General features: G+C 40.1%; 1 protein-coding gene across 1 annotated transcript in view; it reads right to left on the bottom strand.

The window, feature by feature from the left end:
* The window catches only part of LOC133605413 (uncharacterized), a 646,046-nt gene that overhangs the window by 290,950 nt on the left and 336,702 nt on the right, over positions 1–18,394 (bottom strand). Inside the window, exon 23 of the mRNA XM_072913499.1 lies at positions 2,554–2,656. Within this exon, the coding sequence (XP_072769600.1) occupies positions 2,554–2,656 (103 nt within the window). The remainder of the gene's footprint in view (positions 1–2,553; positions 2,657–18,394) is intronic.

The raw sequence follows: 18,394 nt of genomic DNA, 5'->3' as shown, positions 1-18,394 counted from the left end.
TATCTGATGGGTTATTGGTGATACATCACATTCAAGGGCAAGAGCATGGATATATAATAAAGATACAAATACTTGCCATTAGTTCCAATATATTCCTGTTTATTTCCTTTCTAAAAGTTATGTATTCATATGTTGTGCAATATTTCATACATAAATACACTGTTAGCTTTTTTTGGTCCAATTTTCCATGCGTAAATACATGTGTTATTGCTAACTACTTGAGTAATAGGACTGTGTGCAATCATACCAGCACTTTCACTTACTAGGCCAAAGGAGATGTGTATTTTCTTCCTTCTGCACGATTATTATATGCAACAATTTAGCACTTTTCCATCTGCCTTATGCAATTTACCTACTATGGTCACTTTGTTCCTGATCTGCCCTGATCTTAGGTCATCAACCTGCAGCGGACTGCAGATGGAACCTAGCTTTTGGCTAAGATTGGGCACCTTTACATTTGATATGTTTGTTCATGTACATTGTCCCATGTAACAAAGATGTATCAAATCTAGCAAATGGCGACTTCCTATCAGGAGTTTTGTAATACATCTATGAACAAGCTTATTGGTGTGTCTGGTAGGACTGGCCAAAGTTAAGTAGGAGAAAATGCGGTCAATTATAACTTATTTAATGTCTCTGTGCGGCTCGGTAGCAAATGCGTCGCGGACCGGTGCCGGTTCCCGGGCCGGTGGTTGGGGACCACTGCTTTTAACCACAGACTAATATATTTACACTGATTGTGTATGCTTTTAAAACGTTGTATTTATTTATTAAAACAAATGCATTTGAAATTGCAGGGAACAAAAATTGCACTTCATAATAGCACTATAAACCAGTCATTTTAAACATTTAACTCATTCCTTTACAGAATAAACACATTTCAAAAAACAAGTGCAACTGTACTTATTTGTACAAAAGTGTTAACATTGTATTTCCATGGCATATTGCATTTGAACTAATTCCACAGCAGTTTCTATCCTGTTCTTACCTTATCTCATTGATCTCATCTCATACTCTTTATGTGTTGATGTGTGCGTACGCATGAAAAACATAACAAATACATGAACATAACAATGAACAGAGTTGTACTTTTTACATGTCAGGGCCCTATGCAATATGTACACATATTCTTCATATAGTGTACATTTTAACTGACCTATATTTGACTATGTTTGTCTTTTTGTAGGTGGCTAAAATACGCGGTGCTGTTGACCGCCGTCTAACGTTACGTTACTGTGTGTGATACATTGACTAACGTAACGTTATGTATAGGTACTTCATGCAACCCTGCTTAAAAAAAATCACTTCGTCCTGCCTTTGTTCGTGAATGATTTATTGGGGACGGCGTGGCGAAGTTGGGAGAGTGACCGTGCCAGCAACCTGAGGGTTCCTGGTTCAATCCCCACCTTCTACCAACCTCGTCACATCCGTTGTGTCCTTGAGCAAGACACTTCACCCTTGCTCCTGATGGGTCTTGGTTAGGGCCTTGCATGGTAACTCCCGCCATCAGTGTGGGAATGTGTGTGTGAATGTGGAAATAGTATCAAAGTGCTTTGAGTACTTTGAAGGTAGAAAAACGCTATACAAGTATAACCCATTTACATTATTTATTTATTGCTAATAAATCATTGCCCTACCTGCACGCTGTCTCCGGAGTTCCTACTGTCATCGTCGGAGGAACAATCCATCTCATCATGCCTCCTCGCCATCGCCAACGTTACAATGAATACTTTTAGATATTTAGGGAAAGTAATTACACAAATAATGTTATCTTTAATTATGATTTCTGGTTATGTTAGGCCAGCAGAGAAGGCTTTGCTGGCCCTGACGGCACACCACTGCTACATACTACGTGTGTCTAAAGTCCACTGGATCAATGTAAAGATGCACTGTCACACAAGTTCCTACCTCCCTCACGTGCACACATTTACATTACAGCAACACACCATCGCAACGTCAACAAGTGTCAGTCAGCAGGCCGCTTCTTTCAGACCCTAGAGTTTTCTTTTTGCAGAACTGAGTGGGCTGAAGAGCACTTTTGATTTGTCCTCCTTTTGGTGATTTGTTGACTCTTTTGTTGACAAAACAAACAAAAAAAGTATATTCCCCCCTACGTGTGTTTCTTTTCTCACCCGCTACATTGTTTTATCACAGCGGGCCATTTCCCTACGCTGTCATGGAGAGATCAGCACAGCAGTATTGATATACAGCCCTCTCTCACTGCCATCAAAGGGAACTCATTTACCGCTGGAAAGAGACATCACCGCTTTTCTCCAATACCATTTGCTCTCATCCCGCCTCCTCGCTCTCCTCCGCCCACACCACACCCATTCCTACCTTTTATCCCAGGAAGAGGAGATGGATGGATGTGTGCGTCTCGCGTGTACGTGCCTCTTATTTTGAAGTCGGACGTATGAAGTCTTGCTCTGCTGTGTGAGCTCAACAGCGGGTGGGCTGCAGTGTTTCTAACAGGGCCTTGTGTGGTGTGTGTATGTGTGTGTGTGTGTGTGTGTGTGTGTGTGTGTGTGTGTGTGTGTGTGTGCATGCTCTCACTTGTTGATTCAGCAGTCCGACGGCGTCCATGTTGTGCTGCAACTTGGTCTGCATGTCGGCCAGTATGCCCAAATTCAAGGCCACACGAGTCTCTTTTTCCAGTCTGACAATATAAAATACATTTTAAGGAAAACATCACTTATTTTATATAAAGGTAATCGGTAACACTTTAGTATGGGGAACATATTCTAAGTAACAAAGACTTAATTTAGAGTTATTTGGACACTAGGGTTAGGGTTGGTTGTATAATAAGGCCATGCAGAATAAGGCATTAATATGTACTTAATAATGACTAATTAAGAGCCAATATGTTACTAATTTGCATGTTAATAAGCAACTAATTAATGGTGAATATGTTCCCCATACTAAAGTGTAACCAGGTAATCATAACAATTTTACATTTAAAAGTGCAGTTTGCAGAGGGCTCGCTCGCATTAGCTTACAGCTCGAGATTGACATACATTTCTTTTCCGAGCACTGGAAGGAAGAAAGTGAGCGGGGAGAACAGTGCTGAGAAGAAGAAGCCAATGATATTTGCTGAATTAAAGAAAGAAATCATCAAAAACATGACCAATTGGTAGCCAACCTGGCGAAGCAATTTGAGCGTGTCACTGCGAGTCTGCACTATACTGAAGCAGAATCAGTCAACCAAAAATGTTGAAGACCTGCTCAGTGGCCTTGTGGTTAGAGTGTCCGCCCTGAGATCGGTAGGTCGCACGTTCAAACCCCGGCCTAGTCATACCAGAGACTATAAAAATGGGACCCATTACCTCCCTGCTTGGCACTCAGCATCAAGGGTTGGAATTGGGGCTTAAATCACCAACATGATTCCCGAGCATGGCCACCGCTCACTGCTCCCCTCACCTCCCAGGGGGTGGAACAAGGGGATGGGTCAAAGGAGGATAATTTTAACCCACCTAGTGTGTGTGTGACTATCAGTGGTACTTTAACTTTAAACTTTAAAATAATATCTTAACCGCGGACATGTATACAGGAAAATATGGAGAAGCTGCTGATGGTGTGTTTGACAGAGAAGCAGCTCGAAGGAGATACTGTAGAAGTCCACTCTCCAAGGTAAATGCTGTACATTGTTATACTACTCCATAAAACTACTGTATGTCACAAAGTGTTGGTGACGAACCCCAAGATGCAGAGATAGCAGGCTTGATGCAGAAAAACATGACTTTTAATGTCAAAAATAAAAAGCAGGAAAACAGGAATCAGGAACCAGGCAAACTGGAAACAGCTAACGGAACCAGCATACAGGAAACAGGAATCAGGAAACAGCTAACAATACAGCGAGCAGCCGGCTGATTGACACCAGGTGTGACCAGGTGCCAATCAGCCACAGGTGAGGGGAAACACCGCTAGTGGCTCCATCTAGTGGTAGGCCAAAGAAGCCTGTAAATATGTACTGTATAAGGAGTATCGTTGTTGCGTTTTGTGCATTGTGTGTATGTTACAGTGGCCAAAACTACTAAACATACCTGTTAAATAAAAACTCTGCTTTGTTTTGAATTAATACTTAGGCCTACTACGCTACTGTATTTTAACATTGGTCATTATGGTGGTACTTGGAGCGCCAAGTGTTTTCTGAGGTGGATTTTGGTGGAAAAAAAGTTAGAGAAACACTGATATATTGTTGTCAGGAACGTGTCGTGTGAGACGATGGTTTGTTGTGCTTTCAAAACGCAGCCGGGCGAGGAGGCAGCGTGCAGGTAAAAAGGTTTTTTAATGCACTAAACCAGGCGTGTCAAACGTACGGGCCATGGGCCGGATCAGGCCCGCAAACAGGTTTTGTGCGGCCCGCAAGATGAGCTAAGTATAAAATTGAGCTGAAATTGTTTAATGAAAGAAACTGCTGATCTACATGTTTCCACTGGGTGTCGCAATAACAACTCTGTTGGGCAAGCAAACGCTTGATACCGGGGCCAAGCAAGAGGTACGCAGTAAAGCGCATATAGCTATGGTAACGCGTGGCTGTGGCTCCTCCCCTTGAACAAATGAAACGCAAAACCTGCAGTTTTAGGTCTTCTGCTTTGAACGCATTGCTCTTTGGTGCCCTCATTGCCCCTAAATGTCTGTCAAAAATGACTAAAGTGAGTGTAACTCAACCATCTTCAACAGTTTCTACCTGCGTGTGCGTGTGTTAGTTTGATGAGTTAGCACAGGGTTAATACCTGGACATGACAAATGAGGTATTTGACACCTAGAAGTGCGTTATTTATTTTGTTCAATCACAGAGAGGCTGTGACTTCATGTTCATTGGCTTTTTAGATACACTGAGACGAAGTCTGAGTTCCTTGTGTTTTCCAGACCGCACACATTTGTTTTCATCAGAATTTGAAGTGTTTTGTCAAAAGGATTATTTGTGAGTTGTGCATTTTCAGAACGCGCTTGTTCTATTTTTGGCCCAAGTAAAACGAATAAAACAATCTGAATTTGTCTTTGTTTTTAAGTTATCATGCCATGATTTTACCAGTCAGGCCCACCTGGGAATAGACTTTCCTCCATGTGGCCCCTGAGCTAAAATAGGTTTGACACCTACGCACTAAACAAAATGAAAGCAAAATATGAACGCCGCTAGAAGAGGCACTGAAACATAGGGATGATTATGCACGACTAAAACTAACATAAACAGGCTACAAAGTAAAGGAAATCAGAATGCTGGACAACAGCAAAGACTTACGATACAAAGTACTATCGAACTTGACATGACCACAGATAATGAATAATGTCCCGACGAAGAACGAAGGCTTTCGCACAACTTAAATAGTCTCGATTACAAACAGAAAACAGGTGTGGGGACTCGCGCTCAAAGGCAGGTGTGAAGCTGCTGCAGGAGAAGAGGAAGTGAAAACTACAAAATAAGAGCGCAGGACAGGAACTTGAACGCAACACACAGGAAAATACCAAGAAACTCCAAATAAGGCTGTGACAATTGTATTGTTTTCATACAATATTTCATAACTAAAATATATATATATATATATATTTTTTTTTTTAAAGCACGTTACACGTTAAAATGGTGCTATTTTGGGGGAAGCAAGCATCAATTAAATTAATTTCAATGGGAGATGTTGATTTGAGATGCAAGTGCTTTGAGTTAAGAGCTTCGTCACAGAACCAATTAGGCTCGTAAGTTAAGCTATTCTTTTTTTTATATTTCTACTAATATGTACATAGATCAAATAAAGTGCTGCAGGAACTGGGAACTGCAAAGTGAAGATCCCCCAGTTTGGATTAAAGACTGTTCTAGGTCATTTATAACTGTTCATTAATGATTAACACACACCTTAATTATTAAGTCACTTCTAAAAGATTTATACAGCCTTATTGTACAGTTGTACACATTTGTTGTATCACGGCAAACTTTTAAACTGTTGTGGGGCACATTCAATCAAACCAAATGTGGGGCGAAAAAAAAAAAAAAAGGAATCTGTCTTCATTACAAGCACATTCAGAAGACCTTATTACTAAACCCACAGCGAGCAAATGAGTTCCGGAAATCATTAAATCCAAAAGAGCACACGAGCAAAATGAGCGCGGTCGCAGACATGCAGGGGAACATTAAGAGCACAAGAAGCCATTTAAGAACTGAAGTGTTTATTAACAACATTTTTGGGGGGGCGGAGGGGGTGAGAGACAAACAATTGTCTGCTATTTTCAGATCCCGAAGATATGCCTATTAAATCAACGGCAGAGGATAATGGCGTAATGTACGGGCTGAGGAGCGTGCTGCGCTTCTTCTTTCATGGTTGAGTGAACCTGTCCAGTTAGCATTGAGAAGGGGAAAAAAATCCTCTAAATACTTTATTGAAGACTTCTTAGGCCATTAAAGTACCACTGTACCGCCCCTATGTTAATGTACTGTTAAAAAAGCCATACAGGATATTTTCTATGCGAGGCGAGGATGCAAAGACTTGATTGTGCTCTACTTGAGCTGCAAAAGCGTACTGAAATGTTAGATAAGTAAACACTAATAAGCAACTTTATCTACCTCTGCATGCGCTTTAAAATAGTGAAAAGCTGCGCTACTCAGCTGTGGGTGTGAAGCATGTCACACTTGGGAGCAGTGGCGGGACGTGTGTTTCCCACCTAGGCCTTCAGTGATGTCTGACTTCAATGGTTACCTCTCAAAATACCATAATTGATGTCACCACAAGACCATTACTGGAGAAATACTATACAGAAACACATTCAAGCCCTTCTGGGCATTGAGTCACCTCAACAGTGTACAAACTGGGTTATTTTCAGGCACAATTAAAAATCAATTCAAACGCATCAGCAATTACAACCGGTGTCCCACCTTCCCTTTATTTCGAAAATCCTCGAAAAAATTGTCGCACAGCAGCTAAATGAACACTTAGTGTCTAACAATCTCTGTGAACCTTTTCAATCCGGTTTCAGGGCAAATCACTCTACGGAGACAGCCCTCGCAAAAATGACTAATGATCTACTGCTAACGATGGATTCTGATGCGTCATCTATGTTGCTGCTTCTTGATCTTAGCGCTGCTTTCGATACCGTCGATCATAATATTTTATTAGAGCATATCAAAACACGTATTGGTATGTCAGACTTAGCTTTGTCGTGGTTTAACTCTTATCTTACTGACAGGATGCAATGCGTCTCCCATAATAATGTGACCTCGGACTATGTTAAGGTAACGTGCGGAGTTCCTCAGGGTTCGGTTCTTGGCCCTGCACTCTTTAGTATTTACATGCTGCCGCTAGGCGACATCATACGCAAATACGGTGTTAGCTTTCATTGTTATGCTGATGACACCCAACTCTACATGCCCCTAAAGCTGACAAACACGCCGGATTGTAGTCAGCTGGAGGCGTGTCTTAATGAAATTAAACAATGGATGTCCGCTAACTTCTTGCAACTCAACGCCAAGAAAACGGAAATGCTGATTATCGGTCCTGCTAAACACCGACATTTATTTAATAATACCACCTTAACATTTGACAACCAAACAATTACACAAGGCGAATCAGTAAAGAATCTGGGTATTATCTTCGACCCAACTCTCTCGTTTGAATCACACATTAAGAGTGTTACTAAAACGGCCTTCTTTCATCTCCGTAATATCGCTAAAATTCGTTCTATTTTATCCACTAGCGACGCTGAGATCATTATTCATGCGTTCGTTACGTCTCGTCTCGACTACTGTAACGTATTATTTTCGGGTCTCCCTATGTCTAGCATTAAAAAATTACAGTTGGTACAAAATGCGGCTGCTAGACTTTTGACAAGAACAAGAAAGTTTGATCATATTACGCCTATACTGGCTCACCTGCACTGGCTTCCTGTGCACTTAAGATGTGACTTTAAGGTTTTACTACTTACGTATAAAATACTACACGGTCTAGCTCCGTCCTATCTTGTCGATTGCATTGTACCATATGTCCCGGCAAGAAATCTGCGTTCAAAGAACTCCGGCTTATTAGTGATTCCCAGAGCCCAAAAAAAGTCTGCGGGCTATAGAGCGTTTTCTATTCGGGCTCCAGTACTATGGAATGCCCTCCCGGTAACAATTAGAGATGCTACCTCAGTAGAAGCATTTAAGTCCCATCTTAAAACTCATTTGTATACTCTAGCCTTTAAATAGCCCCCCTGTTAGACCAGTTGATCTGCCGTTTCTTTTCTTTTCTCCTCTGCTCCCCTTTTCCTTGAGGGGGGGGGGGGGTTGGGGGGGGGGGGGGGGGGGTTGGGGGGCACAGGTCCGGTGGCCATGGATGAAGTGCTGGCTGTCCAGAGTCGGGACCCGGGGTGGTCCCGACTCTGGACCACCCCGCCTGTGCATCGGCTGGGAACATCTCTGCGCTGCTGACCCGTCTCCGCTCGGGATGGTGTCCTGCTGGCCCCACTATGGACTGGACTCTTACTATTATGTTGGATCCACTATGGACTGGACTCTCACAATATTATGTCAGACCCACTCGACATCCATTGCTTTCGGTCTAGAGGGGGGGGGGGTTACCCACATATGCGGTCCTCTCCAAGGTTTCTCATAGTCATTCACATCGACGTCCCACTGGGGTGAGTTTTTCCTTGCCCGTATGTGGGCTTTGTACCGAGGATGTCGTTGTGGCTTGTGCAGCCCTTTGAGACACTTGTGATTTAGGGCTATATAAATAAAGATTGATTGATTGATATCTTATGTGGTACTGTCAAAATTAAAATTGCAAATAACATACTAAACGTGAAAAAAAAAAAAATTTGAACTCACTATTTGACGCCGTATAAACCACTGGTACCCCTCGTCGTCGGCTGATTCGAGTGTAAATGGCGAGCTTTTCCACATTAGTGAAGTGAAGTGAATTATATTTATATAGCGCTTTTTCTCTAATGACTCAAAGCGCTTTACATAGTGAAACCCAATATCTAAGTTACATTTAAACCAGTGTGGGTGGCACTGGGAGCAGGCAGGTAAAGTGTCTTGCCCAAGGACACAACGGCAGTTACTACGATGGCGGAAGCGGGGATCGAACCTGGAACCCTCAAGTTGCTGGCACGGCCACTCTACCAACCGAGCTATACCGCCCCGACATCGTCTCACAAGAAGTAGTTTCTCTTTGTATATCCTTTTTGAAAATGGTCTCGTAAGTAAATTGTAGCATTTGATGGGTTAATAATGGGCTTTGGTTGAAGATGTCAAGCAAAGATTCCACTCCGTCCGATCAATGCCATTTTGAATAATGCTAATTTCAAACGCACACGTGAATGAAGGCATACTTAGTCAACAGCCATACATGTCACACTAAGGGTGGCCGCATGAACAACGCCAACACTGTCATAAACATGTGCCATATAGTGAAACCACACTAAACAACAATGAGAAACACATTTCGGGAGAATATTTGCAGCACAACAAAACAAGTTCCCAGAATTCCCTGCAGCACCAACTCTTCCGGTATGCTACAATACATCTGGCATCTACATTTTGTTCTCCTTCTCTGCTATCCCGGTCTGGCAACGGTGCAACACTTCCCGCTTCCTGCTAAATTGAAACTTGTGAATGGATACTCACTTTGGAGTGACAAGTGAGTGTCCAATCACAGTCTCGTTAACATCAGGCTACCTAGATAGGCTACTGTCAACAACTTGTGATCTGATCGCAACTGTCTATCAACTGTATGTGTCCGTTCACTTACAGTGCACGGACACCCGCATTGTTGATTCTGAAGGCCTCGGGCAGATTTGGTACAGCATGGCAACACAAGCTAGCTGAATTCTGATTGGATACAAACTAAAACTAAAAACAACAGCCCTGGAAGGAGCATAATATGACATGAAGAGAATATGAATACTTTTAGATATTTAGGGAAAGTAAATAAAAACATTATTTGTATCTTTAATTATGATCATGATTACTGGTTATGTTAGGCCAGGAGAGAAGGCCTTGCTGGTCCTGATAGCACACTACTGCTTGGGAGTAAAGTTGTGTATAATGACCTATTGCAGTGTTTTTCAAACTTTTTTGAGCCAAGGCACATTCTTTGCGTTTAAAAAATCCGGAGGCACACCACCAGCAGAAATGTATTAAAAACGAAACTCAGTTGACAGTAAAGCGTCGTTGTCGCAATTGTTGGATATGACTTTAAACCATAACCAAGCATGCATCAATGTAACTCTTGTCTCAAAGTAGGTGTACTTTCACCGCCTGTCACATCACGGCGTGACTTATTTTGAGTTTTTTGCTGTTTTCCTGTGTGTAGTGTTTTAGTTCTTGTCTTGCGCTCCTATTTTGGTGGCTTTTTCTCTTTTTTTGGTATTTTCCTGTAGCAGTTTCATGTCTTTCTCTGAGCGATATTTCCCGCATCTACTTTGTTTTAGCAATCAAGAACATTTCAGTTGTTTTTATCCTCCTTTGTGGGGACATTGTTGATTGTCATGTCATGTTCGGATGTACATTGTCTTTGCTCCACAGTAAGTCTTTGCTGTCGTCCAGCATTCTGTTTTTGTTTACTTTGTAGCCAGTTAATTTTTAGTTTGCTCTGCATAGCCTTCCCTAAGCTTTAATGCCTTTTCTTAGGGGCACTCACCTTTTGTTTATTTTTGGTTTAAGCATTAGACACCTTTTTACCTGCACCCTGCCTCCCACTGTTTCCGACATCTACAAAGCAATTAGCTACCGGCTGCCAGCTACTGATATGGAAGAGTATTACACGGTTACTCTGCCGAGCTCTACACAGCACCAACCACCCAACAACAACACATCATTTTCAGACTGTAATTACTGGTTTGCAAAAAATATTTTTAACCCAAATAGGTGAAATTAGATAATCTCCCACGGCACACTGTCGCGGCACAGTGGTTGAAAAACACTGACCTCTTGTGTTATTAATGATTGCTTGCTTCCTTCTTTGTAGTACAACATTGGTTCTGTTGTTGATGTGAAGTGAATATACTTAAAAAAAATAAAATGGGAATATTGTTCCTATCGTCATAAAAACCCCAAAACTTCAAAAGGTGACTTCCTTTTTGCAAAAGTTGAGCAAACAAGTGGGTGAGATGAACGATTTTTGGCACATTTGGAGGTCATAAAAAGGCTCTAGGATGTTTAAAGAGGGACGGACACTCGGGCAGGTGTGTCAAATTCGTTTTTTTGAGAGCCACATCACAATTATGGCATGTAACAGTGAATCGAAATGTATACTAACCTCGTTACACCATTTGCACAGAAAACTCTTTTTGATTACTATAACTTTTACTAACATATTGATTGCTTGTTGCAGGCTCAGATAACAAATGGAGCCAAAACACTGCCACTAAGATTTGGTGTCGAAAAAAGAAATTGACAGTGTAGAAAAAGTTGTTTTGGCACCGAAACATGTTTTGTCAACAAATAAATGAAAATATTGGTGGATATTTTTTCCAATGAAGACATGCTTTCAATGCCAATATTCACTTTTATTGTTTTTGTGTGTTTCAAAGGTTTTTATGATAGCTTCTCTTTTTTACGCTTTTGTTTCTTTTTTTCGGTTTCGCTTCTTTTATTAACGATACAAACATTTTAACATGAGGGGCGGGGGCCTGCGGGCGAGGTTTACCACAAGTTTACCCGGAAGCAGTTTTACTGGATTTGGGCATGCAAGTAAAAGACCGTAAAAGTAGAAAGGAGGACCCATGGCGTCTAAATCAAGTTTTAAAAATATATGATATCTTCGTGATAACCGAGCCATACTTTCAGGATGTCGTACAAGCAGTACAGAAATTGATTATGTACTTTTTAAATGTCAATGTTTGTCTTGATAGAGCCGTGATATTTGTCGAAACTTTGTAAGGAACAATACTTTGTTACATTTCCGCGCATAGGGAAAAAAGCGACTCTAAAATGTAAGTGTAGCTATATTTATTCATTTAAAGCATTTAACACCAGACATGTAAAGCTTGGTGTGACATGAGTAATATAATATATACTCAGTGTTTGGCAGTAAAGCCTTACATCTGATCTATCTTTGGACAGGTTGGAAAACTGGGTGGGGATCTCAGGCACAGTTTTAAGCTGGTTCAAGTCATATCTACAAGATAGGAACTATTTTGTTTCCATTGGTGACTTTGTATCAGAACCAACCAACGTAACGTGTGGAGTCCCCCAAGGTTCAATCTTGGGGCCGACTTTATTTAACATCTATATGCTCCCATTAGAACAAATCATGCAAAATAATAACATTGACCATCATTGCTATGCCGATGACACCCAAATCTATGTAGCGCTATCACCAAATGACTATCGCCCCATAGATCTTCTGTGCCAGTGCATTGAGCAAGTCAAACACTGGATGTGCCAACATTTCCTACAACTAAATGAAGATAAAACTGAGATAATTGTTTTCGGTGCTAAAAAAGAAAGGTTTAAAGTCATCCAATACCTTCAATCACTGTCCCTGAAAACCTCAAATAAAGCCAGAAATCTTGGGGTTATTTTAAATTCTGATTTACATTTCGACAGTCACATCAAATCAGTAACAAAATCGGCCTACTATCACCTCAAAAATGTAACAAGACTTAGAGGGCTCATGTCAGCTCAAGACTTGGAAAAACTTGTACATGCCTTTATTACCAGTAGGCTAGACTATTGTAATGGTCTCCTTGCAGGTCTTCCCAAAAAAACTGTCAGGCAGCTACAGCTTGTTCAGAACGCTGTTGCTAGAATTCTAACAAAAACCAAAAAATGTGAGCACATTACACCAATTCTTAAATCCTTACATTGGCTTCCTGTACATCAGATAATTGATTTCAAAATCCTCCTGCTCACATATAAATCACTACATGGTCTAGGGCCGAAGTATATCACTGATATGCTCCCACTATATAAGCCCTCTAGATCACTAAGATCTTCTGAGACCAATCTGTTAGCGGTTCCCAGAGTAATCTCAAATCACGGGAGAGCATCATTCAGTCACTATGCAACAAATAGCTGGAATAAACTTCCTGAAGATGTCAGACTTTCCCCAACTCTGACTACTTTTAAAACTAGACTGAAAACTTTTATGTTCACCTTAGCTTTCAGCTAAATCTTTTAATCTTTTAACTTTTAACGTCCGCACTGTTTTTATTTTTATTATCTGCATTTTAATTTTGCTTTTATTTTCTTTCATTTCACTTTGTTGTCTGTGAAGCACTGTAAGTCTGTCTTGTGTATGAAAAGCGCTATACAAATAAAGTTGCCTTGCCTATCTTTTTATCTCTATGTTTACACCTAAATAGGTGGACTCATGTCTTATTGTGTGTCCTATTGTATTGTCAAGTAGTATTTTGACTTGTATAAACAATGTGATAAAACTACCGCTATTTCTGCCTTAATTGCAAATAATACAAAATAGGGGGATACATCCAGCTATCCTAAATGATGTTCCACATAATATTTACCTCTACATTTGAAAGTACAACCTACAACATGTTTTTAAAACATCCACTGCTATAATGTAGAGCTGGGGGATTGTTTAAAATAAATTTAAAAAATAGGCTGGACTTTTAGTGGATACATTTCTATTAACAATTACATTAAAACATCTTTAAAAATAATATCTGTGGAGTACTTTGTGATGTTGCTGTATATAACTAAACAAAAAAGACAAACAAGATGTCTGCCTTTGTCGGACATCTGGACTAACTTCACAGGCATGTTTCTGAGAGGACATCCAACTACAGAACATCATCAAGTGAGCGAAGCTGATGGTTGACTGCCTTGTTCCATTTTATTTAAAAAACGTAAACAATCATATAATAAATCCTCCGTTAACTGTATCATAACTGATAAATATGAGTAATTGCTTTAACGTTATTTTGTTTGCTTTGTAAAGAGATGAATGTTTCCCCCCTGTTAAGAATAACATTGAATGTATACATAGTAATAAATCAGACATTTAATAAATAAAATAAATATATCCTAATAACCTCTTAGTGCATATATAAAACCAATTGTGAAAGTAACAAAGTTGACCAGAGTGCTTTACGAAGTGGTCAAAGAGTAATAAAGTAGGTCACTGTATCATGTTTACAACTACAACAATCTCTCTGAGCAGAAGATGAATGGGCAGCAACACATACAAGATAAGTGCAAAAACAACTTTCCCTTCACAATTTCATGTTTTGAAGCTTTTTTAGACTTAATTTAGACACCATCGGACCTCCTTTCTTCTTCTACGGTGTTTTACTTGCATGCTCAAGTCCAGTAAAACTGCTTCCGGGTAAACTTGTTGTAAGCCCCGCCCACAGGCGCCCGGCTCTCACGCTAAAACGCTGCCTTTAGGTTGAAACCTTAAAAAAAAGAAGTGAAACTGGGGAAAAAAAATAAACAAACTCGTAAAAAAGATAAGCGAATGTGGAAAAAAAAAAGTTGATCATAAAAACCTTTAAAACACACGGAAACTGTAAAGGTGTTGAAAAAAAGCAATACTGGCATTGGAAACATATCATGATTTAAAAAAAATAAAAATGTTTTGGGAATGTCCGATTATTTAACCATTTTGGTCCAGCATCTTCTTCTTTTACTCGGGGGTGTATCAGAGAAAACTTGTCCCTGACAGGGATATGATTTTGTTTATTACAGCTGTGTTGCTTCTCGGGACGGTTTTGGCCAAAAGACTCATTCTCCAAGAGTGGAAAACTCCATCTGCACCCAACTTCAGGAACTGGTTAAATGAACTTGTGAACGTAATGACTCTTGAAAAAGTAAGATTTAGAAACTCTACAAATATGAATAAATGGGAACTAACCTGGAAGCCTTTACTGACATATATTGAATCATAACTTATAGACATTTTTTCCTTCTTTTTTTTTCTCGAGAAAAGGGAGGGGAAAAAGGAAAGGGGAAAGAAAAAGAAATAAGAGGGGAAAGAAAGGAGAGGGAAGAAGCGAGGGAAAAAGGAAAAACAAAAATAAAAACATGTTTGTATCTTTTTTGTAGTTGTATTCCTTTTTTATTATTGTTATTATTTTTTGTATTGTTCCCAAACTATCATTGCTTTTTTGTGTCACTTTTGATATGGTTTTGTCACAGTTTACTTGCTTTTTTTTGTGTCTTTTTTAAATTTATTTATTTACTTTTTTTAATTATTTTGTCTGATCAAGCCACGAAAATTTTAATTTCTTCTTCTTTTTTAAGTGTGAACGGTGGAGAGCTCCCCGGTAGGTGATCTAGTGATCACTTCCTTGGGATCCTTGATGCCGAGGAATATTCATCCATCTTGCTTAGAACAGGGGTGTCAAACTCAAATACAGAATGGGCCAAAATTTAAAACTGAACAAAGCCGCGGGCCAAGGTTGAACAAATGAACCTTTTAATAGGGACCCGAACAAGTTTTTATTGAATATTGAACAAGCAAGGCTTGTATAACTTTATAGTGACATGCAATATCGAGTTTCAAATAATAATAATTAAAAAATATCAATGGCATATCAAATACAATTTAAATAAAAATGTAATGCCTCTTTTCTATTTGCAGCCTTCTGAGGTAAATATCAACTTTAACTTTTTCCACAGGCTAATAAATTAGAAAATAAAATAACAATGAATAAACCAACCATTCAGGACTTTAAACTGCTCAGTTTGCAAGACACTGATCTAATCTGATGTGCCCAAGCCAGATACCTGACATCTTTTCTTGGATGCTAGTTCATTAATGTCGGACCACAGTCTTGGGGGCGTGCTTTAAAGGCACTGCGTTTATCGTCCTCCACGAGCTGTCGTCACGTTTGCTTTTCATCCATTCCAACAACGTGCCGGCCCAATCACAAAATATGTGCGACTTCAGCACGCACTCACACACGTAAATGCAATGCATACTTGGCCAACAGCGATACAGGTTATACTGACGGTGCCCGTATAAATAACTTTAACACTGTTAGAAATATGCGCCACACTGTGAATCCACACCAAACAAGAATGACAAACACATTTTGGGAGAACATCCGCACAGTAACACAACATAAACACAACAAAACAAATACCCAGAATCCCATGCAGCCCTAACTCTTCCGAACTGCAAAATACACCTCCGCTACCACCAACCCAACCCCTTCGTGCGTCGGTTGAGGTGGGCGGGGTTGGGGAGGGGGTGGTTTGGTGGTAGCGGGGGTGTATATTGCAGCCCGGAAGAGTTAGGGTTGCATGGGATTCTGGGGATTTGTTTTGTTGTGTTTATGTTGTGTTACGGTGCGGATGTTCTCCCTAAATGTGTTTGTCATTCTTGTTTGGTGTGGATTCACAGTGTGGCGCATATTTCTAACAGTGTTAAAGTTATTTATACGAGCACCGTCAGTGTAACCTGTATCGCTGTTGGCCAAGTATGTATGCATTCACGTGTGTGTGTGTGCGTGCTGAAGCCGCACACATTATGTTACTGGGCCAGCATTCGCTAGACTGGGTGAAAAGCGGACGTGACGATTTTTGGGAGGGGCACTGAAATGTGGGAGTCTCCCGGGAGGGTTGGCAAGTATGAGAATTAGCGGTGAATGCGGTGATTCAGCGGCACCGCCGCTGAATATAATCGGCGGGCCAGCTCTAGTGTTAATTTGATATCGCCTCAAGGGCCAAGTGAAATTACACGGCGGGCCAAATTTGGCCCGCGGGCCAGAGTTGGACACCCATGTCCTATGGTCTGAATCGTCTGCTGATCCTGAGCCAGTGCAGGATGGATGGATATATACAATATCTGGGTACTTTTTCTAATAATGTCCATACTGTTAGCCTTGAGTTGTTAAAGCCTCTCTTCTCAAGCATGCATGTGAGTGTGGATGAGTGGATGTGTGCTTGTATGAAGGGTCTGAGTGAGCAAAGTATGATTGTCAAATGTGATTTCAACTGTAAAAGTCAACAAAATGTATTTGTAAAAAAAATACAAATAAAATATCTACCAAAAATAGAGTATTTTTTGAATGTTTGCATTTATTTGTTGCCAAAACTTGTTTGGGTGCCAATACAACTATTTCTACAATGTCATTTTTGTTGTTCGATACCAAATCTTACTGGCAGGGTTCTTGCTCCATAATAACATTAAAATGAACAACATATGCAATTGGATGCAAAATATTTTTCTGCCAAAATTGAAAGAATTATACAGAAAGTGATGTAATATTTCCAGCCTTTTCCTAGCAGATGATGTGGCGGGGTCACTTTAAATTATGCGGCATATCACTTAAAGTGGTGTGGAGGGCCACTTTGAAAAATGCGGCATATCACATAAAATGATGCGGCAAGCTACTTTAATGATGCGGCGGACCACATAAAAGAGTGTGGCAAGACCACATAAAATGAAGTGGTGGGCCACTTTACATCATGTGGCGGGCCAGATTACGCTCATGATGCAGTAAGTTAAATGATGCGGACATGTTTGTTACTGGATACTTTGTATTACGCCTTGGTAAGACTTTGTATGTGTACGTAACATGCATCTATAATTATTTGATATTTGTTTATATTGACAAATGTGTTTTAGACTGTAATATTGTTCAATCAAGGACACTTATTACGTGTGTTTAACATGTGTGATATTGTGTGCCTACCGTTTTTACCTTAGTGAAGGACATTTAGATATTAACCAACTCTTTAGCTTTGCACAATAAAAGGTGCTTCAGGACTACTTATATTGTTGTATTCTTTTGTTTTTCTGCAGATATCCGGCCAATATCAATATCGGCTCGTGGCACTCTGAGTATATCCTATTTTTTTCTCTTTCCATTTTTTTCAAAATAAATGGAGAGATAAACAATGATCTCTAATACAAAACAAAAAAAGTCACTAAAAGGAGGTCCTAATATTTTGGTAACCTCATAAAAGGGTTCCAATATTGGAAACTTGCATCGCATTTGAATATGCTAATTAGTTCCGTAGTTCCTCAGTGTTCCAATTAAATTCAGCATTTGTATCTGTGAAAAAGCAACATTTGTGGCGCAGGTGTACCTATTACCTAATGTTGTGATGCATTGTCATACAGTCTGTGCAGCATAGATTCATTCATTTGGAAAATGAGGAGCAAGGAGGCACTGATGCTTTCAATCCTCGTCCGTGCTTGTTTTTATTTTTTGCGTTTAACAACAGAAAAGGAACTTCCAAAATAAAGAAATAAACACAAATCCACATGCACCATTTGACAGAATGCAATTTGGCTCACCCCACATTAAACAGGCACAGTCATTTAGCCAAATTTCCTGCAAATGACGGAAAATAATTGCAACTGACCCTTCTGGACCGTTTAATTTCACACAATAATTATCAAACAGCCAACATTCACTGCTGGAAAAAAAAAAAAAGGAAACACTTTGATCTGTTTAATTGCCTCTCGGAAATATGTCTTCCCAAGAGTGTGCAGCTGTGCAAAATAAA

Source organism: Nerophis lumbriciformis, linkage group LG07, assembly GCF_033978685.3.
Source record: "Nerophis lumbriciformis linkage group LG07, RoL_Nlum_v2.1, whole genome shotgun sequence".
Taxonomy (NCBI): domain Eukaryota; kingdom Metazoa; phylum Chordata; class Actinopteri; order Syngnathiformes; family Syngnathidae; genus Nerophis; species Nerophis lumbriciformis.
The sequence above is the reverse complement of the archived record's forward strand: the minus strand, read 5'-3'. Positions and strand labels throughout refer to the sequence as shown.